The following is a 26,117-nucleotide window of genomic DNA, read 5'->3' as shown; positions in this document are numbered from 1 at the left end:
TTACAAGGTCCCTGTAACACCTAAAGATTTTACAATTGTTTTAGATGCCATTCCCTCATGTGTTGCTCTATTATTCAGGAACGTGTCAAGACCTGACCCTCAGAGCCTACCTTCTATTGACCCTGTTGACTCATCAGTAGGAAAGATTTGTTTCTCTTTTGGTCCATTCAACAACAGAGCGATACGAACCTTGTTTCAGCAGGATGTTGTATCTATCTATACCTTATGTCATCTTTGTATCTATCTATACCTTATTGGAATGGATTTATTGATAATATCTGTTGGAAAAAAGTTTGGATGTTGCCACACACATACCTACTTGTTAACAAAATTAAGGAAGTTTCTGTTAAAATTATTCATAAATATTATCCTGCCAACCACTATATGAAGAAGTTTAAGGAAAACATCAACTCAAATGGCTCCTTTTGTAATGACCACCCAGAAACAGTGTTGCATCTTTTTTTGGCATTGTATTCATGTAAGAAAACTGTGGCAAGACATCAGTAGATTTATAATTGAACACTTTTATGAAGGTCTTACACTATTGTGGAGAGATGTTCTGCTTGAATTTTTTACCTACGATAGAAATAAGCTGAAACATTTTTATTTAATTAATTTCATTATTCTTTTGGCCAAATTCCATATTCACAAATGTAAATTTACAAACAAAAAAACACTTTCTTACCCTACAAAAATACATTGAACTGTATTTTAAGACAATTAAATACTCTACTAACAAAAAAAGCTATTAGAATTGTAAGTGTATGCATGTCCCTTAAGGTCTTTGTGTAATGTGATAGTGTACCCCCTAGGTCAATTGTCCATTAATCTATATATACTTGTGTTCCCTCTCTGTATTGATTTGTTGTTAATAATAATAAATAAATAAAATAATTTTAAAAAAGGAGATGGAAAGTACATTTGTGAAGTGTCAACCAACCAACCAATATTTATTGGTGGCTATATTATCGTAAAAAAATCATGAAAACTAACATTTGCTGTTTTGGTCTTAATATAAGGTTTAGGTTAGGCATAATATTAGCAGTTTGTTAAGGTTAGTTTTAAAATCACATTTAAAAATAAAACATTGAAATAGGTGGGGTTTATGTCTGTGGTTACTAGTACTAACTGTATTTATTCAAAATAACCATATTTATTCCCAGTTTAGTTTGATAAAATGTTTGTCACCATATTTGTTTGTTACTTTAGATCTACCTTATTTTAACAGACCGTGGACTGGACAGAGATGTGTTAGTGGATGATAAATTCCCAACAAAAATGTATAATTTATAGAGGTGTTTTTAATTGCTTATTATACATTCACATAATAATAACATAGTTAAAAACCAACACAAACTCAAGCTTTCCTCCAGACCATACTCCATCTGTGCACCATTTCCCTGTCAGGTTGACAGATTATTTGGTTGGCAATTTCAAATCATATCAAACTGTCACATGCGCCGAACATAACGTGTAGACTTTAAATGCGTACTTACAAGCTCTGAACCAACAGTGCAGTTCAAGAAAGAACTACATTTTAAAGAAAATAATTTCATACTTAATTCAATGCATTTTATTTATTTACATTATACAATGTGCACATTTGTGTTGTATATGGATGGAGTTGTGCTTTTTAAAAGGCTCAGTGCAGTCCAAATGTATATATTGAACAACAGCTGATGAACCAAACACTGTAAAGGAGTGAAACAATTTATCAGTGTTATTTCCTGATAGCTGCTGGTTGAAAATACAATCTACACAGGACTTTCTAAACAGCAGGTTTGCATGTGTGGGAGTTTCTGCTTTCCATGGTGACATCACCATGCGGTAAATTAATAGACCAATAAAGAGCTACAAACCTCTCTGACAATGACAGCTAGTTCTCCATTCTCCCCTTTGCAAAATCCTTACTTGATGTCGTTTTTTGCTAAAAAGCTATTTTGCCCATTTGAATGGAAATCTTTTACAGTAAGGTACTTAATTGTTACCCAGAAATGAGGTGATAAGCATATACAAACGGCTGCATTGGGCCTGTAATAACCAATACTTACTGAGTTATATGGTGTGATAATACTAGAAACTGTAATAAATGAATCGTCAGACAAGCTGGAATCCTTCACCTTAGAAGCCTATCAAAGCAAGCAGCAGGACAAAGACAGTACATCTTACCCACTGAAACACATAGCCAGAATGACTTAACAGCTGACAATCTCTGAGAATTGCTATGAAGTTCAATGAGAAATCTCTCCAAATAACCCTGCAGTTCTTCTTTTACCACTGCTGTGCTTTAGACAGGACTCTACGATGCTCATTAATCAACTATAGGATGGAGTCAGGAGTGGGTGCTGGAGGGGAGAGGGTAAGAAGAATGTCTGTAAAGTCAGTCAATTCCATTGGACTCAGCCTTGGACAACTTCCTCTTGCTCATCCTTCACCTGGGAAAGAACATGAAATGAGTCTTGTGAAAATAACATGAAATGTTAGGTTGGTCTTGTGAAAATAACATGAAATGTTAGGTTGGACTTGTGAAAATAACATGAAATGTTAGGTTGGTCTTGTGAAAAGAACATGAAATGTTAGGTTAGACTTGTGAAATTGAGAACTGGACCGACAGGCAAGTTATTTTGTACAGGGTACAAACCTGCTCTACCCCTTCCACTTCAGGGACATAGAACTGCAACATATTCTGGATGCCACTCTTCAGTGTGACCATGGAGCTGGGGCAACTGGTGCAGGTGTCCTGCAGCTTCAGCTTCACAATGCCATCCTCAAAGCCGCAATACAGGACATCTCCACCATCCTCCTGCACTGTGGGCCTGGGGGAAGCCACATGAGTTAAGCCTGATAAATACCGATACTGCAATGAGCAAAGAGACACTTCTGAGAACAGGGAGATGTCAGAAAAAGGCTAAATAGAACAACTAATAATACCTGATTCGGGTATCCAGATGCTCTTTGATCATAGTAATCACCTCATCATCATCATCTGAGGTTGCTGTGAAGACAAAGGGAACAGTTCATGAAAACATATACTTACAGAACAGACAGTGCCTTCGGAAAGTATTCTGCCCACTTCAAATTTTCCACGTTTTGTTACAGCCTTATTCTAAAATGATTTTTTTTCTTTTTTTTACCTCATCTATCTACACACAATACCCGATAATGACAAACTAAAAACAGGTTAAGAAATGTTAGCGAATTTATAAAATATACATCACATTTACATTAGTAATCAGACCCTTTACTCAGTTTTTTGTTGAAGCACCTTAGGCAGCGATTACAGCCTAGAGTCTTCTTGGGTATGACACTACAAGCTTGGCACACCTGTATTTGGGGACTTCCTCACATTCTTCTATAATAATAATAATAATATATGCCATTTAGCAGACGCTTTTATCCAAAGCGACTTACAGTCATGTGTGCATACATTCTACGTATGGGTGGTCCCAGGGATCGAACCCACTACCCTGGCGTTACAAGCGCCATGCTCTACCAACTGAGCTACAGATCTTCTCAAGCTCTGTCAGGTTGGATGGGAAGCGTCGCTGTGCAGCCATTTTCAGGTATCTCCAGAGATGTTCGATCAGGTTCAAATCCAGGCTCTAGCTGGGCCACTCAAGGACATTCAGAGACTGGTCCCGAAGCCACTCCTGCATTGTTTTTGCTGTATCCTTAGGGTTGTTGTCCTGTTGGAAGATGAACCATCGCCCCAGGCTTAGGTCCTGAGCACCCTGGAGCAAGGTTTCATCAAGGATCTCTGTACTTTGGTCCACTGATCTTTGCCTCAAGCCTGACTAGTCTCCCAGTCCCTGCCACTGAAAAACATACCTATAGCATGATGCTGCCACCACCATGTTTCACCGTAGGGATGGTGCCAGGATTCCTCCAGACGTGATGCTTCGCATTCAGGCCAAAGAGTTGAATCATGGTTTCATCAGACCAGAGAATCCGGTTTCTCATGGTCTGAGTGTTTAGGTGCCTTTAGGCAAACTGCAAGCAGGCAGTCATGTGCCTTTTACTGAGGAGTGGCTTCCATCTAGCCACACCCATAAAGGCCTGATTGGTGGAGTGCTGCAGAGATGGTTGTCCTTCAGGAAGGTTCCTTGGTTTTTGCTCTGACATGCACCAACTGTGGGACCATTTATAGACAGGTGTGTACCTTTCCAAATCAATGGAAACAGGATGTACCTGGGCTCAATTTGGAGTCTCAGCGCAAAGGGTCTGAATACTTACAGTACAAGTCAGAAGTTGACACATTTTTTTCTTTATTATTACTATTTTCTACATTGCAGAATAATAGTGAAGATATCAAAACAATGAAATAACACCTATGGTATCATGTAGTAACCACATTTTATGAGATTCTTCAAAGGAGCCACCCTTTCCCTTGACAGATTTGCACTCTTGGCATTCTCTCAACCAGCTTCACCTGGAATGCTTTTCAAACAGTCTTGAAGGAGTTCCCACATACAGTATGCCAAGCACTTGTTGGCTGCTTTTCCTTCACTCTGCAGTCCAACTCATTCCACACCATCTCAATTGGGTTGTTGTCGGGTGATTGTGGAGGCCAGGTCATCCGATGCAGCACGGCCTCCCCTGGTCAAATAGCCCTTACACAGCCTGGAGATGTGTTGGGTCATTGTCCTGTTGAAAAACAAATGATAGTCCCATTAAGCCCAAAGCAGATGGGATGGCGTACTGCTGCAGAATGGTGGTTGCCATGCTCGTTAAGTGTGTCTTGAATTATAAATAAATTACAATGTCACCAGCAAAGCACCTCCACACCATCACATCTCCTCTATGCTTCACGGTGGGAACTACACATACATTTATCTACTCTGCGTCTCACAAAGACACAGAACCAAAAATATAAAATTTTCCACCCGTCTATTGTCCATTGCTCGTGTTTCTTGTCCCAAGCAAGTATCTTCTTCTTATTGGTGTCCTTTAGTAGTGGTTTGTTTGCAGCAATTTGACCACATTTGACCAAATTGACCACAAAGGCCTAATTCACAGTCTCCTCTGAACAGTTGATGTTGAGATGTGTCTGTTACTTGAACTCTGTGAAGCATTTATTTGGCCTGCAATTTCTGAGGCTGGTAACTCTAATAAACTTATCCCCTGCAGCAGAGGTAACTCTGGGTCTTCCTTTCCGCTTGCAGTCTTCATGGGATCTAGTTGTCATAGCGCTTGATGGTTTTTGCGACTGCACTTGAAGGAACTTTAAAAGTTCTTGACATTTTCCAGATTGACTGACCTTCATGTCTTAATTTAAGTATGGACTGTTGTTTCTCTTTGCTTATTTTAGCTGTTCTTGCCATAACATGGACTTGGTCTTTTACCAAATAGGGCCATCTTCTGTATACCACCCCTACCTTGTCACAACACAACTGATTGGCTCAAAACGCATTAAAGAAAGAAATTCCACAAATGACCTAACAAGGCACACCTGTTTATTGCAACGCCTTCCAGGTGATTACCCATGAAGCTGGTTGAAAGAATGCAAAGTGTGTAAAGCTGTCATCAAGGCAAAGAATCTCAAATATAAAATATATTTAGATTTATTTAACACTTTTTTGGTTACTACATGATTTGTGTAGTAACTTGATCTATTCATACTTGAAGTATTCAGTATTATTTTCAAATGTAGAAAATAGTAAAAATAAAATAAAGAAAAACCCTGGAATGAGTAGATGTCCAAACTTTTGACTGGTACTGTATGTAAATAGTTTTATATTTAGAAATTTCTCAAAACCTGTTTTTGCTTTGTCATCACGGGGTATTGGGTCTAGATTGCTGAGGATTTTTATTTAATTCATTCATTTTAGAATAAGGTTATTGTAGCAAAATGTGGAAAACGTCAAGGGATCTGAACACTTTCCAAAGGCACTGTATATACACACTGTACTTTTGTTGAGTTTTCTAGGGACAAAGTCTCTGTGTAATCGCTGGGGTTCAGCCAGCAAAGCTAACACCTTTGCTGATATTCGGGAGTTGATGCTGTTGGAGGATTTTAAAAGCAACCTCCGTGATAGAATTGTAGTTCATTTAAATGAACAGAAAGTGGCCCAGGCAGCAGTGTTGGCAGATGAGTACGCTTTGACACACAAGACCGTCTTTGGTGCACTTCGTTTTGAAGGCTGAATGATTACATCAGTGCCTCGATCGGGTCGCTTTTCCGTCGACGACCCTAAGCCTTTTCACAAAATCAGTGAAGGTTTTTACTGTCACCAAAAAGGTCGAATGATTGCAGACTGCCCGGTTTTTGAAAAATACACCAACACAGTCCCTGTCACCATCCCCTAAATTGAAAAGCGTGGGTTTAGTCCAGTCTTTGGCTCGTCCGTTGGACAGAGTTATTGATTCAGCATTTAGGAAACCGGATCCCATCCATGCTCCGTTTATCTATAATAATAATAATAATAATAATAATATATGCCATTTAGCAGACGCTTTTATCCAAAGCGACTTACAGTCATGTGTGCATACATTCTACGTATGGGTGGTCCCGGGGATCGAACCCACTACCCTGGCGTTACAAGCGCCATGCTCTACCAACTGAGCTATCTCTGCCAGTTGTGTTTCCTTAACTGGAGAACAAGCAGATTAAAAGCACATACAAATCTTACGCGACACCGGGCGGCGCAGTCAGTAATCGTTACTGATGCTTTACCCTGGTCTCCTGAAACGTATTGTGGCTCGCATGTCATATTATAGGGTATAGAGACAAAAACCGTACTTGTACCCTCCTCTCCTCCCTCTCTGCATCCCTTGACTCTCTATGTCCCCTATCCTCCAGGCCGGCTCGGTCCTCCCCTCCCGCTCCGTGGCTCGATGACTCATTGCGAGCTCACAGAACAGGGCTCCGGGCAGCCGAGCGGAAATGGAGGAAAACTCGCCTCCCTGCGGACCTGGCATCCTTTCACTCCCTCCTCTCTACATTTTCCTCCTCTGTCTCTGCTGCTAAAGCCACTTTCTACCACGCTAAATTCCAAGCATCTGCCTCTAACCCTAGGAAGCTCTTTGCCACCTTCTCCTCCCTCCTGAATCCTCCGCCCCCTCCCCCCCTCCTCCCTCTCTGCAGATGACTTCACAACCATTTTGAAAAGAAGGTCGACGACATCCGATCCTCGTTTGCTAAGTCAAACGACACCGCTGGTTCTGCTCACACTGCCCTACCCTGTGCTCTGACCTCTTTCTCCCCTCTCTCTCCAGATGAAATCTCGCGTCTTGTGACGGCCGGCCGCCCAACAACCTGCCCGCTTGACCCTATCCCCCCTCTCTTCTCAGACCATTTCCGGAGACCTTCTCCTTACCTCACCTCGCTCATCAACTCATCCCTGACCGTTGGCTACGTCCCTTCCGTCTTCAAGAGAGCGAGAGTTGCACCCCTTCTGAAAAAACCTACACTCGATCCCTCCGATGTCAACAATTACAGACCAGTATCCCTTCTTTCTTTTCTCTCCAAAACTCTTGAACGTGCCGTCCTTGGCCAGCTCTCCGCTATCTCTCTCTGAATGACCTTCTTGATCCAAATCAGTCAGGTTTCAAGACTAGTCATTCAACTGAGACTGCTCTCCTCTGTATCACGGAGGCGCTCCGCACTGCTAAAGCTAACTCTCTCTCCTCTGCTCTCATCCTTCTAGATCTATCGGCTGCCTTCGATACTGTGAACCATCAGATCCTCCTCTCCACCCTCTCCGAGTTGGGCATCTCCGGCGCGGCCCACGCTGGATTGCGTCCTACCTGACAGGTCGCTCCTACCAGGTGGCGTGGCGAGAATCTGTCTCCTCACCACGCGCTCTCACCACTGGTGTCCCCCAGGGCTCTGTTCTTGGCCCTCTCCTATTCTCGCTATACACCAAGTCACTTGGCTCTGTCATAACCTCACATGGTCTCTCTTATCATTGCTATGCAGACGACACACAATTAATCTTCTCCTTTCCCCTTCTGATGACCAGGTGGCGAATCGCATCTCTGCATGTCTGGCAGACATATCAGTGTGGATGACGGATCACCACCTCAAGCTGAACCTCGGCAAGACGGAGCTGCTCTTCTTCCCGGGAAGGACTGCCCGTTCCATGATCTCGCCATCACGGTCGACAACTCCATTGTGTCCTCCTCCCAGAGCGCCAAGAACCTTGGCGTGATCCTGGACAACACCCTGTCGTTCTCAACTAACATCAAGGCGGTGGCCCGTTCCTGTAGGTTCATGCTCTACAACATCCGCAGAGTACGACCCTGCCTCACACAGGAAGCGGCGCAGGTCCTAATCCAGGCACTTGTCATCTCCCGTCTGGATTACTGCAACTCGCTGTTGGCTGGGCTCCCTGCCTGTGCCATTAAACCCTTCAACTCATCCAGAACGCCGCAGCCCGTCTGGTGTTCAACCTTCCCAAGTTCTCTCACGTCACCCCGCTCCTCCGTTCTTCCACTGGCTTCCAGTTGAAGCTCGCATCCGCTACAAGACCATGGTGCTTGCCTACGGAGCTGTGAGGGAACGGCACCTCAGTACCTCCAGGCTCTGATCAGGCCCTACACCCAAACAAGGGCACTGCTTCATCCACCTCTGGCCTGCTCGCCTCCCTACCACTGAGGAAGTACAGCTCCCGCTCAGCCCAGTCAAAACTGTTCGCTGCCCTGGCCCCCAATGGTGGAACAAACTCCCTCACGACGCCAGGACAGCGGAGTCAATCACCACCTTCCGGAGACACCTGAAACCCCACCTCTTTAAGGAATACCTAGATAGGTTAAATCCCTCTCACCCCACCCCCTAAGTTTTAGATGCACTACTGTTAAGTGACTGTCCCACTGGATGTCATAAGGTGAATGCACCAATTTGTAAGTCGCTCTGGATAAGAGCCTCTGCTAAATGACTTAAATGTAATGTAAATGTACCATTACACTGGATCCACAGTGTCAGACTTGGTATCAGGACATTTCCATGTTGGTGTAGTGTCTACACTGCCAGTAAAAGGAGTCACATTGCTACTAGGAAACAATATCGCTGGTGGTAACATCACTCCTGTGTTAGAGGTAGTAGACAACCCAGAAATCAAAACTACAGATGATAAATTGGTTCAAGCATTTCCCCATGTTTTTCTTGCTTGTGTTTTAACAAGGGCACAATCTCACAAGCTAGGAGATGTGGTGGATTTGACTAGTTCCATTTTTGAGAAGGTTGAAGTAGAAGACAATGCACTGAGTATTCCTTCTGCAAGGCCGATGGTTTTTACCCCTGTAAAAACTAAGGCAGGGGAAAGCAAAATCGCTCACCAACTACATGACATTCTTTTGTCTTTCAACCCGAGAAAGTGATTGATGTCTCCTTTTTGACATTGTCTTCACAAGTGTTTTGTTTCGGTAATTTCCACTGTGGAAGCAAAAACTAAGGAGACCGCCTACTTTATGGAAGCAGCAGTTTTGATGCGTAAATGGGCAGCTCATGACACCGTTAGTGACTGGAGTGAAGTGTGTCAAGTGGTTGTTCCTACACCGTTCTGACAGCACGTGCTGTCACTCGCCCATGACCAGGCGTGGTCCGAACATTTGGGGATCACAAAGACTTATAACCGAGTCCTTTGACATTTTTTCAGGCTGGGTTTCAAGTCTGACGTTGTCCACTTTTGTAAAACATGTCATGTATGTCAACTCACTGGGAAAGCAAATCAAACAGTTCCTCGTGCGCCGCTCTGCCCGATTCCTGTGGTGGGGGAACCGTTTGAATGAGTGATACTCGATTGTGTAGGTCTGTTGCCGAAAACCAGGTCAGGTAACCAGTTCTTACTAACAATGTGCAGTGCTACTCGATACCCAGAGGCTATGACTCTCTGTACTATAACGGCTAAGACTGTGGTGAAGGCAATAGTGCAACATTTGGGCAACATTTGGACTCCCTAAAGTAATCCAAATTGATCAGGGAACCAACTTTGTCAAAACTGTTCTCAAATGTGTTAAAGACACTGTATTTCCCATCAGGTCTCCAGTCCGTATCATCCAGTCAAGGGGCCCTCGAATGCTGGCATCAGACGATAAAGGCGATGCTACGCAAGTATTGCATGGATACCAGTACCGATTGGGATAAGGGGGTGCCCTTTGTCCTATTTGCTATCAGAGAAACAATACAGGAGTCCTTAGTGTTCAGCCCTGCTGACCTTGTGTTTGGACACACCCCACAGGGTCCGCTAAGAGTTTTGAAGGAGCATATCCTATCTCCTACACCTAGTAGCACCCCTAAAAATGTGTTGGATTATGTCAGTAAGATGCGAGAGACTGCACGTCGCATGTGCGTTAGCCCAAAAGTCTCTCTCCTCGTCTCAAAACCGCATGAAGTTACATTATGACAAAGATGCTGTTGGCCGTTCTTTTGCAACAGGGGATCAAGTTGTAGTTTTGTTGCCAATCCCTGGCTCATCTCTGTCGGCACATTTTTCTGGGCCATATCTTGTGGAAAAGTAACTCAGTCACATCAATTATGTGATAAAGACCACAGATCGTAGGCGTTCTTCCCATGTGTGTCATGTTAACATGCTGAAAGCATATTATATACGTAACTCTCCAGACAGCTCCTCAGGTAAGCAGGTCCAGCGCTCCGTCTCCAGTGTGGCTGCGGTAGTGCTGAAGCCTGGCTGGGACCAAGAAGAGGATAAGGAGGACGGGTTGGAGTTACGCCATACATTACAGCAGTGTAATGCTTATATAATTCAGCGATGCTGAAAAAGTTAACCTCTCAAATTCAACATTTGGATAACAATCAAACTAATGATCTTATCCTATTGATAAATAGTTCTCAATGTGTTTCAGGGCGTTCCAAGTCGCACATCCATCTTGGAACATGACGTGGATGTGGGGAATGCTGCTCCTATACGTCTGCATCCGTACCGGATTAATGCTAAGAAAAGGGAGGTAATGAAAAGTGAGCTTATTTATTACAGAATGACATGGCAAAACCCAGTAACAGCTCCTGGAGTTCCCTGTGTATTCTCGTTCCTAAGGCTGACGGTATGTCCCGCTTATGTATGGACTATCGTCGTGTAAATGCCGTTACGAAGTCTGATTATTTTCCTCTACCACGCTTGGATGACTGCATTGATAGAATTGGCTCTGCTGCATAAATTAGATTTGCTAAAAGGTTACTGGCAGGTGCCTCTTCTGACATCTCGGCTTTCGTTACACCTGATAATGTCGTACAATACAATGTGATGCCATTTGGAATGTGTATTGCACCTGCTACTTTTCAGTGCCCAGTTAACATTGTGTTCGCAGATGTTTCCAAATGTACTGCTTACCTTGACGATGTGGTGTTTCATTCGTCTGCTTGGTCTGATCATCATTGTTTTAGTTCACAATGGAGCCCCTAGTCCCACTCCTCATACCCCTGATAGCTCCTTTGTCCCACCTCCCACACATGCAGTGACCTCACCCATTACAACCAGCATGTCCACAGATACAACCTTCAACAAACATCATCACCCAGTGCCTGGGCTTACCTCCGTTGTACCCGCACCCAACCATACCCCTGTCTGCGCATTATGCCCTGAATATATTCTACCATGCCCAGAAACCTGCTCCTCTTATTCTCTGTCCCCAACGCTCTAAGCGACCAGTTTTGATAGCCTTTAGCCGCACCCTCATACTACTCCTTCTCTGTTCCGCAGGTGATGTGGAGGTAAACCCAGGCCCTGCATGTCCCCAGGCACCCTCATTTGTTGACTTCTGTGATCAAAAAAGCCTTGGTTTCATGCATGTCAACATCAGAAGCCTCCTCCCTAAGTTAATAATAATAATAATAATAATAAATGCCATTTAGCAGACGCTTTTATCCAAAGCAACTTACAGTCATGTGTGCATACATTCTACGTATGGGTGGTCCCGGGGATCGAACCCACTACCCTGGCGTTACAAGCGCCATGCTCTACCAACTGAGCTACAGAAGGACCAAGTTTGTTTTACTCACTGCTTTAGCACACTCTGCTAACCCTGATGTCCTTGCAGTGTCTGAATCCTGGCTCAGGAAGGCCACCAAAAATTCAGAGATTTCCATACCAAACTAGAACATCTTCCGACAAGATAGAACTGCCAAAGGGGGAGGAGTTGCAGTCTACTGCAGAGATGGCCTGCATAGTAATGTCATATTTTCCAGGTCCTACCCAAACAGTTCGAACTACTAATTTTGAAAATTACTCTCTCCAGAAATAAGTCTCTCACTGTTGCCGCCTGCTACCGACCCCCCTCAGCTCCCAGCTGTGCCCTGGTCACCATTTGTGAATTGATTGCCCCCCATCTAGCTTCAGAGTTGGTTCTGTTAGGTGACCTAAACTTGGATATGCTTAACACCCCGGCAGTCCTACAATCTAAGCTAGATGCCCTCAATCTCACACAAATTATCAAGGAACCCACCAGGTACAACCCTAACTCTGTAAGCAAGGGCACCCTCATAGACGTCATCCTGACCAACTGGCCCTCCAAATACACCCCCGCTGTCTTCAACCAGGATCTCAGCGATCACTGCCTCATTGCCTGTATCCGCTACGGAGCCGCAGTCAAACGACCACCCATCATCACTGTCAAACGCTCCCTAAAACACTTCTGTGAGCAGGCCTTTCTAATCGACCTGGCCCGGGTATCCTGGAAGGACATTGACCTCATCCCGTCAGTTGAGGATGCCTGGTCATTCTTTAAGAGTAACTTCCTCACCATTTTAGATAAGCATGCTCCGTTCAAGAAATGCAGAACTAAGAACAGATACAGCCCTTGGTTCACTCCAGACCTGACTGCCCTCGACCAGCACAAAAACATCCTGTGGCGGACTGCAATAGCATCAAATAGTCCCCGCGATATGCAACTGTTCAGGGAAGTCAGGAACCAATACACGCAGTCAGTCAGGAAAGCTAAGGCCAGCTTCTTCAGGCAGAAGTTTGCATCCTGTAGCTCCAACTCCCAAAAGTTCTGGGACACTGTTCTGGGACACTGAAGTCCATGGAGAACAAGAGCACCTCCTCCCAGCTGCCCACTGCACTGAGGCTAGGTAACACGGTCACCACCAATAAATCCATGATTATTGAAAACTTCAACAAGCATTTCTCAAAGGCTGGCCATGCCTTCCGCCTGGCTACTCCTACCTCGGCCAACAGCTCCACCCCCCCCCCCCCGCAGCTCCTCGCCCAAGCCTCACCAGGTTCTCCTTTACCCAAATCCAGATAGCAGATGTTCTGAAAGAGCTGCAAAACCTGGACCCGTATAAATCAGCTGGGCTTGACCATCCGGAACCTCTATTTCTGAAACTATCCGCCGCCATTGTGGCAACCCCTATTACCAGCCTGTTCAACCTCTCATATCGTCTGAGATCCCCAAGGATTGGAAAGCTGCCTCAGTCATCCCCCTCTTCAAGGGGGGGAGACACCCTGGACCCAAACTGTTACAGACCTATATCCATTCTGCCCTGCCTATCAAAGGTCTTCGAAAGCCAAGTCAACAAACAGATCACTGACCATCTCGAATCCCACCGTACCTTCTCCGCTGTGCAATCTGGTTTCCGAGCCGGTCACGGGTGCACCTCAGCCACACAAGGTACTAAACGATATCATAACCGCCATTGATAAAAGACAGTACTGTGCAGCCGTCTTCATCGACCTTGCCAAGGCTTTCGACTCTGTCAATCACCATATTCTTATCGGCAGACTCAGTAGCCTCGGTTTTTGGATGACTGCCTTGCCTGGTTCACCAATTACTTTGCAGACAGAGTTCAGTGTGTCAAATCGGAGGGCATGCTGTCCGGTCCTCTGGCAGTCTCTATGGGGGTGCCACAGGGTTCAATTCTCGGGCCGACTCTTTTCTCTGTATATATCAATGATGTTGCTCTTGCTGCGGGCGATTCCCTGTTCCACCTCTACGCAGACGACACCATTCTATATACTTTCGGCCAGTCATTGGACACTGTACTATCTAACCTCCAAACGAGCTTCAATGCCATACAACACTCCTTCCGTGGCCTCCAACTGCTCTTAAACGCTAGTAAAACCAAATGCATGCTTTTCAACCGATCGCTGCCTGCACCCGCATGCCCGACTAGCATCACCACCCTGGATGGTTCCGACCTTGAATATGTGGACATCTATAAGTACCTAGGTGTCTGGCTAGACTGCAAACTCTCCTTCCAGACTCATATCAAACATCTCCAATCGAAAATCAAATCAAGAGTCGGCTTTCTATTCCGCAACAAAGCCTCCTTCACTCACGCTGCCAAGCTTACCCTAGTAAAACTGACTATCCTACCGATCCTCGACTTCGGCGATGTCATCTACAAAATTGCTTCCAACACTCTACTCAGCAAACTGGATGCAGTTTATCACAGTGCCATCCGTTTTGTTGCTAAAGCACCTTATACCACCCACCACTGCGACTTGTATGCTCTAGTCGGCTGGCCCTCGCTACATATTCGTCGCCAGACCCACTGGCTCCAGGTCATCTACAAGGCCATGCTAGGTAAAGCTCCGCCTTATCTCAGTTCACTGGTCACGATGGCAACACCCATCCGTAGCACGCGCTCCAGCAGGTGTATCTCACTGATCATCCCTAAAGCCAACACCTCATTCAGCCGCCTTTCGTTCCAGTACTCTGCTGCCGGTGACTGGAACGAATTGCAAAAATCGCTGAAGTTGGAGACTTTTATCTCCCTCACCAACTTCAAACATCAGCTATCTGAGCAGCTAACCGATCGCTGCAGCTGTACATAGTCTATTGGTAAATAGCCCACCCATTTTCACCTACCTCATCCCCAGTTTTTATTTATTTACCTTTCTGCTCTTTTGCACACCAATATCTCTACCTGTACATGATCATCTGATCATTTATCACTCCAGTGTTAATCTGCAAAATTGTAATTATTCACCTACCTCCTCATGCCCTTTGCACACATTGTATATAGACTCCCCTTTTTTTCTACTGTGTTATTGACTCGTTAATTGTTTACTCCATGTGTATCTCTGTGTTGTCTGTTCACACTGCTATGCTTTATCTTGGCCAGGTCGCAGTTGCAAATGAGAACTTGTTCTCAACTAGCCTACCTGGTTAAATAAAAGGTGAAATAAAAAATAAATCACACCACCTTGAAAAGTGTGTTTCAGCGGTTGGAGAATGCTTTTTTAACCCTCAATTTGGAGTTTGGGAAGGCTACTGTGAGACTTAGGGAAACAGGTGGGGCGTGGTCAAGTGTGCCCAGTAACTGGCAAAGTGGAAGCAATCGTTGCTTTTCCTGCTCCCACGACTCGCCGCCAGTTGCGCAGATTCCTGGGGATGGTAGGGTACTAGATACATTCAAGAATTATTCGACGGTAGTAGCTCCCCATACATTGCTGCTTAGTCCCAAAGTACCATTTAAGTGGTACCAGGACTGTAACTATGCTTTTGAGTTTGCCAAAGCGCTACTTTGTAGTGTCCCAGTGCTAGCCACCCCAACTTTGATAAGCCTTTTAAGTTGGAGGTTGACGCTAGTATAGTGGGGGTGGGTGGAATTCTTTTGCAGGAAGATGAGGGAGTCGATCGGTCCGTCAGATTCTTCTCCCGTAAGTTCAGCTCGTGTCAGTCAAGCTACTCCACCATTGAACAAGAGATGCTGGCTTCATTGCTAGCCTTACAGTTTTTTGAAGTATATGTGGGCCCCAGTGCCTTGCCTATACTGGTCTTCACAGACCATAATCCTTTAGTGGTTTTGAAGCAAACGTACAAATCAGAACCACCTCCTTATGCGGTGGGTTATGAAAATGATAAGAGCTCCTATAGCTAGCTAACGTTAGCTAGCGGCTTACTTACTATCAGTTGAGGAACACAAAGTGATAGAAATAACGTGAAAACATGCATTCCTACAGCTTAATAGATATCTTCAGTACTCAACGAATCCACAGAGAGGAAAACTTAGACTTGAAATTCTTAGAGAAATACCCAACAACCTCCTGACCTGCCTGTAAGTCACCATGTTTGTGATGTTTCTAAACAGTGACTCAATTTCCTTAAACTCCGCTGAGGGCGGAAACCGTCCTTGTATTTTTATGTAAGCAAAATTCAAGAGAGCGAGAGTTGCACCCCTTCTGAAAAAACCTACACTCGATCCCTCCGATGTCAACAACTACAGACCAGTATCCCTTCTTTCTTTTCTCTCCAAAACTCTTGAACGTGCCGTCCTTGGCCAGCTCTCCCGCTATCTCTCTCTGAATGACCTTCTTGATCCAAATCAGTCAGGTTTCAAGACTAGTCATTCAACTGAGACTGCTCTTCTCTGTATCACGGAGGCGCTCCGCACTGCTAAACCTAACTCTCTCTCCTCTGCTCTCATCCTTCTAGACCTATCGGCTGCCTTCGATACTGTGAACCATCAGATCCTCCTCTCCACCCTCTCCGAGTTGGGCATCTCCGGCGCGGCCCACGCTTGGATTGCGTCCTACCTGACAGGTCGCTCCTACCAGGTGGCGTGGCGAGAATCTGTCTCCTCACCACGCGCTCTCACCACTGGTGTCCCCCAGGGCTCTGTTCTAGGCCCTCTCCTATTCTCGCTATACACCAAGTCACTTGGCTCTGTCATAACCTCACATGGTCTCTCCTATCATTGCTATGCAGACGACACACAATTAATCTTCTCCTTTCCCCCTTCTGATGACCAGGTGGCGAATCGCATCTCTGCATGTCTGGCAGACATATCAGTGTGGATGACGGATCACCACCTCAAGCTGAACCTCGGCAAGACGGAGCTGCTCTTCCTCCCGGGGAAGGACTGCCCGTTCCATGATCTCGCCATCACGGTTGACAACTCCATTGTGTCCTCCTCCCAGAGCGCTAAGAACCTTGGCGTGATCCTGGACAACACCCTGTCGTTCTCAACTAACATCAAGGCGGTGGCCCGTTCCTGTAGGTTCATGCTCTACAACATCCACAGAGTACGACCCTGCCTCACACAGGAAGCGGCGCAGGTCCTAATCCAGGCACTTGTCATCTCCCGTCTGGATTACTGCAACTCGCTGTTGGCTGGGCTCCCTGCCTGTGCCATTAAACCCCTACAACTCATCCAGAACGCTGCAGCCCGTCTGGTGTTCAACCTTCCCAAGTTCTCTCACGTCACCCCGCTCCTCCGCTCTCTCCACTGGCTTCCAGTTGAAGCTCGCATCCGCTACAAGACCATGGTGCTTGCCTACGGAGCTGTGAGGGGAACGGCACCTCAGTACCTCCAGGCTCTGATCAGGCCCTACACCCAAACAAGGGCACTGCGTTCATCCACCTCTGGCCTGCTCGCCTCCCTACCACTGAGGAAGTACAGTTCCCGCTCAGCCCAGTCAAAACTGTTCGCTGCTCTGGCCCCCAATGGTGGAACAAACTCCCTCACGACGCCAGGACAGCGGAGTCAATCACCACCTTCCGGAGACACCTGAAACCCCACCTCTTTAAGGAATACCTAGGATATAAGTAATCCTTCTCACCCCCCTTTAAGATTTAGATGCACTATTGTAAAGTGACTGTTCCACTGGATGTCATAAGGTGAATGCACCAATTTGTAAGTCGCTCTGGATAAGAGCGTCTGCTAAATGACTTAAATGTAATGTTAAATGTTGTGTATTGCCTTCCTATAATGATACACAACCACAAGGTAGATGAAAGGTGCATCTTATAACATTCATTACATATGGGTGTGTCTCATGATCATAAACAAATGCAACAAATTAAAACTATTAAAATGACTTGCTTTGCATTAATTTATTTATCTTTACATAAGGACATACAACAAATTCGTGTTCATCAAATGCAAGCTTTGCATGACAAGTATTTTGATATGGGTGCTTTTAGGTTTCAGCAGGTGAGGCTTGCTGTATAAATCAGCCACTATTCGTTCCTATACAAGTCAGTCATAAATCAAAGACAGTCAAAGACTTGATATTATGTTCAGGAATTGACATACAAAAGAACGATTTTAACAACTAAACTTCACACAATAGCAATTAGCTGGCAAACAAATGTTAGTCAGCCGGAAGACAGAAGTTAAATAAAATTCAATTTCAACTTACTCTGTCGATTGTTGGTAGGTATAGTCTTTAAATTAAATAACATGAATTTAACGTATAATTAAAAAGCATTTCCAAACGTGGGTCTTTGTAGATCCGTGCAGTTCCTTGGAGGTCAGTTCCTCTCTGCTTACCTCATGTCAAAATAAAGTTGCCCACAAGTTCATGCTATTTTTGTGTGCAAGTGTGGCGGTGCACTTGCAGGAATTATATTTTGACATGAGGTAAGCGGGTCTACTACAACATACCCACGTTTGGAAAGTCTTTAAATGTATGTTCTATTAGATGTTTGTTTTTTGTTGTTGCACAATGACCAACCATATGGACAATTGGCAGAGTAAATTACAATATCTAACTTCTGGCACACTATTTGTTTTTTTGCAAGCTAATTCCTATCCATGCTACTGTGTAAATACTATAGTTGCTAAAATAAACTATTGTCGAGTAAATTATTACTGCTGATGCAGTGTGCATTCTTCATTTGCACTGCAGATTAACAAACATGTACAAGTGTTGTACAAAGTAATAAAACAGATAATTAACAACTAATTTTAAGACAGCGGTTCTTACTTTGGATCAAGTAGTTTAAAACCTCTATTGGTGCCCACCATGACCAGGTAATATGCAGAGTCGTGGATAGCAAACATTGAAAAGTGCTTCAAGGTTATTGAATAGTCAGCAGAAGACCATATCAGCATTTCATATGGCTATGGAGAAAACAAAAACAGAAGGAATGCAAAATCTGGTGTAGAAGAGCATGATGAAACCATGTGTTGACCATTTACTTGGATGTGTATTCTGAGCATGTGTAGGCAGGTGTCTGACGCCACAAGTGAAAGTTACAGTTCAACTGTGTTTTGCTTGAGGTGCTTGACAAGGGTTGTAGTTATTCTGGTATGTTCTGCTAGGGGGTGCTGATTCTTAAAGGTATAAATAGTGTGAGGTGCCATCGGTCTAAACTAAAGCCTTGTTCACACTGGTAGTTTGAAATGACTCAAATCCTATTTTTCAGCATATCCAATTCTAATCTTTTATTTTTCCTGCAGTCTGAACAGCCAAAAAGCACATGGAATCATATTTCAAGCCACATTTGAAAACACCTTTGTAGGTGGTTTGAAATCAGATACAAATCTGATTCCTGTCCATGCGAATTAAGTCAGAACGGTCAAATCTAATTTGCCATCAAGTGGTTTTTACTGTTATTTGGCATATCTTGTTACTTGCTAGCTACTGTTGACATGACAAGAATGTGGTAGCTAACTAGCTTGTTGTTTACAAACAAATGAGTGAATGTACTAGAACGCTAAACTGCTACCTAGCTGACTGCTGTGGCTAGCCAAAAAGGACTTGTTTTGAAAGTTGGTTCATCTTATATCCTTTGCAGCTCTAAAAGTATTCCTACATTATGATTAACATTCAAAGCAACGGGAAATGTTAATGGCAGGCTTACATGCAGTAAATGAGGTGATTCTACTTGTGTGTATGTACTGACATGTGTGTAACTGATACACACTACATGTTAATGTTTTTAAATGTATGTACATTTTAATGGCTTTTTCGTTATGTGTCGGACCCCAGTAAGACTAGGTGTTGCCATTGGCGTCGGCTAAGGGGGATCCTAATAAATAAAATAAAGTGTGGGATCTTTCCCCCACGGCAACCCCCCTAAGAGTTTTCCATTGTCTTGGTCGAATTCTATTGATCTCTTTTCTGCATCTATTGTTGTCACCTTAGCTTGCTACATAACTTCTGAGTGATAGAAGCATGAGCACCACCAATCACCCTATAACACTGTGCACTCACACACTTGCATAGCCATGTCAGGAAATGACTTATCTGAACACATGGTCACTTGTAACTTGCTGTTTGGACAGTCCGTATTCCAAAACGATTTGAGCATTAAGTCCTGCAGTGTGAACAAGGCTTAACTACATCACATTTACAAATCTTGAATCGGTGACTCAAGTGCAGGTATAATGTAGAAGTGCGGATTGAGAACATGATTGTAAATGTACAGAGTTCCAGTGAACGTAGCATTACATGCTGATTGGGAGTGTAGCAGAGGTGCTGATTGGGAGTGAAGCAGAGGTGCTGATTGGGAGTGAAGCAGAGGTGCTGATTGGGAGTGAAGCAGAGGTGCTGATTGGGAGTGAAGCAGAGGTGCTGATTGGGAGTGAAGCAGAGGTGCTGATTGGGAGTGAAGCAGAGGTGCTGATTGGGAGTGAAGCAGAGGTGCTGATTGGGAGTGAAGCAGAGGTGCTGATTGGGAGTGAAGCAGAGGTGCTGATTGGGAGTGAAGCAGAGGTGCTGATTGGGAGTGAAGCAGAGGTGCTGATTGGGAGTGAAGCAGAGGTGCTGATTGGGAGTGTAGCAGAGGTGCTGATTGGGAGTGAAGCAGAGGTGCTGATTGGGAGTGAAGCAGAGGTGCTGATTGGGAGTGAAGCAGAGGTGCTGATTGGGAGTGAAGCAGAGGTGCTGATTGGGAGTGAAGCAGAGGTGCTGATTGGGAGTGTAGCAGAGGTGCTGATTGGGAGTGAAGCAGAGGTGCTGATTGGGAGTGAAGCAGAGGTGCTGATTGGGAGTGAAGCAGAGGTGCTGATTGGGAGTGACTTTGCCGATAGTGCCGATTGTGAGAGTGGAGGACTTAAGGCTTCACTTCTACAGCATTAGCAACCTGCTCAGTCCAAAATTAAAGTAAACCAACAAACAAATACAGCAGAGGCACCCACAAGAAAGGACAAGCGTAAGGAGAAACTCTGACCTTTCACCTCTAAGGTATGTTCTGTACTGTATGCCCTACATGTAGATACATAAGGCTGACTTTTGTAGCACTGACAGTCACGTGACCATGTAAAACAACTAACAGTGACTAAGATAGCAATCAGTGAAGGATCAAAAAAAGGCTAAAACTCAAACACTCCAGCATCTGATTAACATTATAATACATTATTAAATATGACCGCACTGCTAGAGGTACATTTAACCTACCTAGTAAAAAAAGTGTACATCACTCAATGGGCTAAAATGCTCATCAGATATACTTCTGATATTTTGGAAGTAAAGACACAGAGGAACCACTAAAGGAGGCCTTCCTCTCATCACCCTGAGACCAGAGCTGTCATTGGGAATTCTTACTGGGCATCTCAGAGCAATGGGAAATGGACTAAGTATAAGAGCAGAGGGTCAAATCTGAGCGGTTGAGCCCAGAACGGGATATTCAGTATACAGTTGAAGTCGGAAGTTTACATAAACTTAGGTTGTAGTCATTAAAAACTTGTTTTTCCAACCACTCCACAAATTTCTAATAGTTTTGGCAAATCGGTTAAGACATTTACTTTGTACATGACACAAGGAATTTTTCCAACAATTGTTTACAGACAGATTATTTCACTATCACAATTCCAGTGGGTTAGAAATGTATATACACCAAGTTGACTATGAAAATTACAGAAAATTATGTCATGGCTTTAGAAGCTTCTGACATAATGAGTCAATTGGAGGTGTACCTGTGGCTATATTCTTTTGCACAGACATCAGAAAGACAGAAAAAAAAGACTTCCACAAGTCTGATTCATTCTTGGGAGAATTTTCCGAACGCCTGAAGGTACCACGTTCATCTGTACAAACAATAGTACACAAGTATAAACACAATGGGACCACGCATCGGTCATACCGCTCAGGAAAGAGACATGGTCTGTCTCCTAGAGATGGACGTACATTGATGCGAAAAGTGCAAATCAATTCCAGAACAGCAGCAAAGGACCTTTTGAAGATGCTGGTGGAAACGGGTACAAAAAAGTATCTATATCCACAGTAAAACAAGTTCTATATCGACATAACCTGAAAGGCCGCTCAGCAAGGAAGCAGCCACTGCTCCAAAACCACCATAAAAAAGCCAGACTACGGTTTGCAACTGCACATAGGGACAAACCTTGTAATTTTTGGAGAAATGTCCTCTGGTCTGATGAAACAAAAATAGAACTGTTTGGCAATAATGACCATCGTTATGTTTGGAGGAAAAAGGGGGATGCTTGCAAGCCGAAGAACACCGTCCCAACTGTGAAGCACGGGGGTGGCAGCATCATGTTGTGGAGTGCTTTGAAGCAGGAGGGACTGGTGAATTTCACAAAAGAGATTGCATTATGAGGGAGGAAAATTACGTGGATAAAATCGAAGCAACATCAAGACATCAGTCAGGAATTTAAAGCTTGGTCGCAAATGGGTCTCCCAAATGGACAATGATCACAAGCAGACTTCCAAAGTTGTGGCAAAATGGCTTAAGGACAGCAAAGTCAAGGCATTGGAGTGGCCATCACAAAGCCCTGACCTCAATCCTATAGAAAATGTGCGGGCCGAACTGAAAAAGTGTGTGCGAGCAAGGAGGCCTACAAACCTGACTCAGCTCTGTCAGGAGGAATGGGCCAAAATTCATCCAATTTATTGTGGGAAGATTGTGGAAAGCTACCCGAAACGTTTGACCCAAGTTCAACAATTTAAAGGCAATGCTACCAAATACTAATTGAGTCTATGTAAACTTCTGACCCACTAGGAATATGATGAAATAAATAAAAGCTGAAATAAATAATTCTCTACTATTCTGACATTTCACATTTTTTAAATAAAAGTGGTCATCCAAACTGACCTAAAACAGGGAATTTTTACTAGGATTAAATGTCAGGAATTGTGTAAAACTGCGTTTAAATGCATTTATTGTATGGTTGTGTCAGAAATGTGAACTCAACTTGGACAGAAAAGGTAAGGAATGTATTCTGCAATGATTATGATAAGCCTATACACAGAGTGTACAAAACATTAAGAACACCTGCTCTTTCCATGACAGACTGATCAGGTGAAACCTATGATCCCTTATTGATGTCATTTATTACATTTACTTCAATCAGTGTAGCTGAAGGGGAGGAGACACGTTAAAGATGGATTTGAGACATGGTTTGTATGTGTCAAGAACTGCATCGCTTCTGGGTTTCACACTCAAGTTTCCCGTGTGTATCAAGAATGGTCCACCACCCAAATGACATCCAGCCAACTTGACAACTGTGGGAAGCATTCTTGTGGAATGCTTTCGACACCTTGTAGAGACCAAAAAGGGGGGTGCAACTCAATATTAGGAAGGTGTTCTTAATGTTGTGTACTCGGTGTATGCATGTTTATAAATGATATGTCTACCCGAGAAATTTGACAGCGCAGTATTCAGAGGTAGCCTACAAACGTTAATGGAAAAGGAACCGTCTCTTCTACCGTTAAACTGAGCTTCACGTCGGATTGCATAGAGCAAAATACTTGAAATAACTAATCTATTTACTATTGTAAAGTGGGTTTAATTAACTGAGAAATGGGATAAATTGTAGCCTATAATAACTTGCCTATAGGCAATTTTGTGGATATGAAGCCATTAGTCAGAAAAGGTGAGGAATTAATTATGAAATGATCATGGAAATGAAAAATTACTTTTCTAATTATTTTAGAATGCAAAGAAAATTGATTTTTGCTCATCTCACTAATGACAAATTACTGTATCTTGTTATATTTAGCTACCTGTTTTTGATATGAATTTGAGTATTATTATATACAGGTGCTTCAGAATTCAGTATTCACACCCCTTGAATTTTTCCACATTTGGCTATTTTATTTTACAGCCTGAATTTAAAATTAATTAAATTGAGATTGTCTCACTGGGCTACTCACAATACCCCATAATGTGAAAGTTGAATTGTGTTTTTAGAAATGTTAACAAATTAATAAAAAAATGAAAAGCTGAAATGTCTTGAGTCATCTCTTTTATGGCAACCTAAATAAAAATAGTCTTAAATCACAAGTTCCATGGACTCACACTGTGCAATAGTTTAACAGGATTTTTTTTAGTGACCATCTCATCTCTGTACACTACACATACAGATAAGTGTAAAGTCCCTCAGTTGAGCAGTGAATTTCAAACACATATTCAACCACAAAGACCAGGGAGGTTTTAAAATCCCTCGCAAAGCAAGGCACCTATTGGTAGATGGGTCAAAATAAACAAGCATTGAATATCCCTTTGAGCATGGTGGATCAACATTGTAGTTACTCCACAAGACTAACCTAAATGACAAAAGCCTGTACAGAATAAAAATATTCCAAAACATGCATCCTGTTTGCAAGAAACTGCCAAAAATGTGGCAAAGAAATTTACTTTATATCCTGAATACAAAGCGTTATATTTGAGGAAAATCCAACACAACACATCTGAGTATGACTATATTTTCAAGCATGGTGGTGGCTGCATCATGATGGGTATGCTCGTCATTGGCAAGGACTAGGGAGTTTTGGGGAATAAAAGTATACTAGAGGTAAGTGCAGGCAAAATCCTAGAGGAAAAGCTGACTCAGTCTGCTTTCCAACAGACAAATTCACCTTTCAGAAGGCCAAGACAACACTGAATGTTCCCGAGTGGCCTAGTTACAGTTTTGACTTAAATCAGCTTGAAAATCTATGGCAGGACTTAAAATGTCTGTCTAGCAATGATCACCAAACAATATAATTTTAAAAGAATGTGCAAATACTGTACATTTACGGTGTGCAATGCTCTTAGACTTACTAATAAAGACTCACAGCTGTAATCACTGCCAAAGGTGATTATAACATGTATTGACTCAGGGGTGTGAATACTTATGTAAATGAGATTTATGTATTTAATTTTCAATAAATAAGCAACATTTCTATAAACATGTTTTCACTGTCATAGGTTATTGTGTGTAGATGGGTAAACATCCATTTAGAATTCAGGCTTCACATAATTCACTAAATGTGGAATAAGTCAAGGGGTATGAATACTTTCAGAAGGCCACTGTATTCATGCACAAGGCTACTATGCTATTTAATTGCATTGCAAAAATTCAACCACTTGAAACTGCATACGCATGGAGGCAGGATAATCACATTCTCACGTCAAGTCCAGTTTTTATAAATGACAACTTTTTCTTCAACTGCTGCATGCATGTTTTGTGGCATATTTTGTGTATACACAGCATTTATAAATGAGGACCCACCTCAATTCTACTGCAGCAAAAAAACACATTGATGACCTTGCTCAATATCTAGAATGATCGAAGTTTGTAAGGACAAGATCTTAAGAGTTCTATGCTGCCTTGCAGTCCAGCCCCGATGCAGGTGACAGCATGCAGTGTGTATGCCTTAGTGTAGTGTGCACAGGTGTGGGCTCCAATGCTGGCTCCGCTTCCCTGTAGGGAAGGATGGGATCTTTCAGGGCTTTTCTTGTGGGGCCTTGATGTGAAAGGGCGCAGAGACAAAGGGGTCTACTGAGTTCACCTCTGAAGTCCAGGAGTTTAAGGGGCCCACAGCAGCTTGCCTGCTCACATTGGACACCACCCTCTGAGCTGTCACAGGTTGGTGAGGCAAGGGGCCCTCAAAGTGTCGGGAGTACTTGGCCAGGGCCTGTGGGCGGAAAGGCTGTGTGGCCACCTGGCTCAAGAGGGCTGGTTCAGGGGCCACAGGGTGAACCACAGCTGGGTGAAGGTGCTGGGTCTTGGGCTTCACAAAGGGGGCCTGCAGGAAGACGTCTGGATGCTGTTGAGCCACAACAGGGGGACGTTGGAAGGGGGCATTTGCGAACACGTCGCCTGCCTCCTCTTGTTCAATCCTGAAGGGGGATTTGAAGAAGACATCAGGGACAACCTCAACCACCCTGGCTTGCTGTGGCATCTGGTGGGAGTGATTCAGGGATGGGGCACAGAGGGATGGGGTAGGTTGGTGGGAGGAAGTGGAGAGTTGTGGGTGTGATAGGGATGGCTGGGAGGATGGGAGGGGTAATTCAGACCCCTGCTCCTCCTCTTCATCTGAATCCAGCAGCAAAGGTCTGGAGCCACTGCAGTCATGAACCACGTCACTCTCACTGGCCCTCCTGCCCTGCTCCTCCTTCACTCTCTCATCTTCCTCCTCCTCATCATCATCACTGGAGTGGATACAGCCTTTGTTTGCTCTGTGACCTTCTCCAGGCAGCTCAATTTCAGAACCCCCCTCGTCCAGCACAGCGTAACCATTACTCACCCCTTTCAGCTC

General features: G+C 43.9%; 2 protein-coding genes across 15 annotated transcripts in view; both read right to left on the bottom strand.

The window, feature by feature from the left end:
* Positions 1–1,337: 1,337 nt before the first annotated feature.
* Positions 1,338–3,303, bottom strand: LOC124033312 (NFU1 iron-sulfur cluster scaffold homolog, mitochondrial-like). Its single transcript, XM_046345303.1, has 3 exons — positions 2,932–3,303; positions 2,642–2,816; positions 1,338–2,435 (listed from the first exon to the last, which is right to left on the bottom strand). Exons 1-3 carry the CDS (start codon positions 2,961–2,963, stop codon positions 2,400–2,402), a joined length of 243 nt encoding a protein of 80 aa, XP_046201259.1. The 5' UTR covers positions 2,964–3,303; the 3' UTR covers positions 1,338–2,399.
* Positions 3,304–22,735: 19,432 nt separating this feature from the next.
* Positions 22,736–26,117, bottom strand: part of LOC124034327 (AP2-associated protein kinase 1-like) — a 41,940-nt gene continuing 38,558 nt past the window's right edge. For 12 of the 14 annotated variants that reach the window (XM_046347362.1, XM_046347365.1, XM_046347366.1 and 9 more), the window contains one exon: positions 22,736–26,116. In XM_046347362.1, coding sequence (XP_046203318.1) covers positions 25,302–26,116 — 815 coding nt within the window. In that variant the 3' untranslated portion in view covers positions 22,736–25,301. The remainder of the gene's footprint in view (position 26,117) is intronic. The other 2 variants (XM_046347378.1, XR_006838557.1) reach the window with 2 other exon arrangements.

The sequence above is a fragment of the Oncorhynchus gorbuscha genome, linkage group LG04 (genome assembly GCF_021184085.1).
Source record: "Oncorhynchus gorbuscha isolate QuinsamMale2020 ecotype Even-year linkage group LG04, OgorEven_v1.0, whole genome shotgun sequence".
NCBI classification, from domain to species: Eukaryota; Metazoa; Chordata; class Actinopteri; order Salmoniformes; family Salmonidae; genus Oncorhynchus; species Oncorhynchus gorbuscha.
The sequence above is the reverse complement of the archived record's forward strand: the minus strand, read 5'-3'. Positions and strand labels throughout refer to the sequence as shown.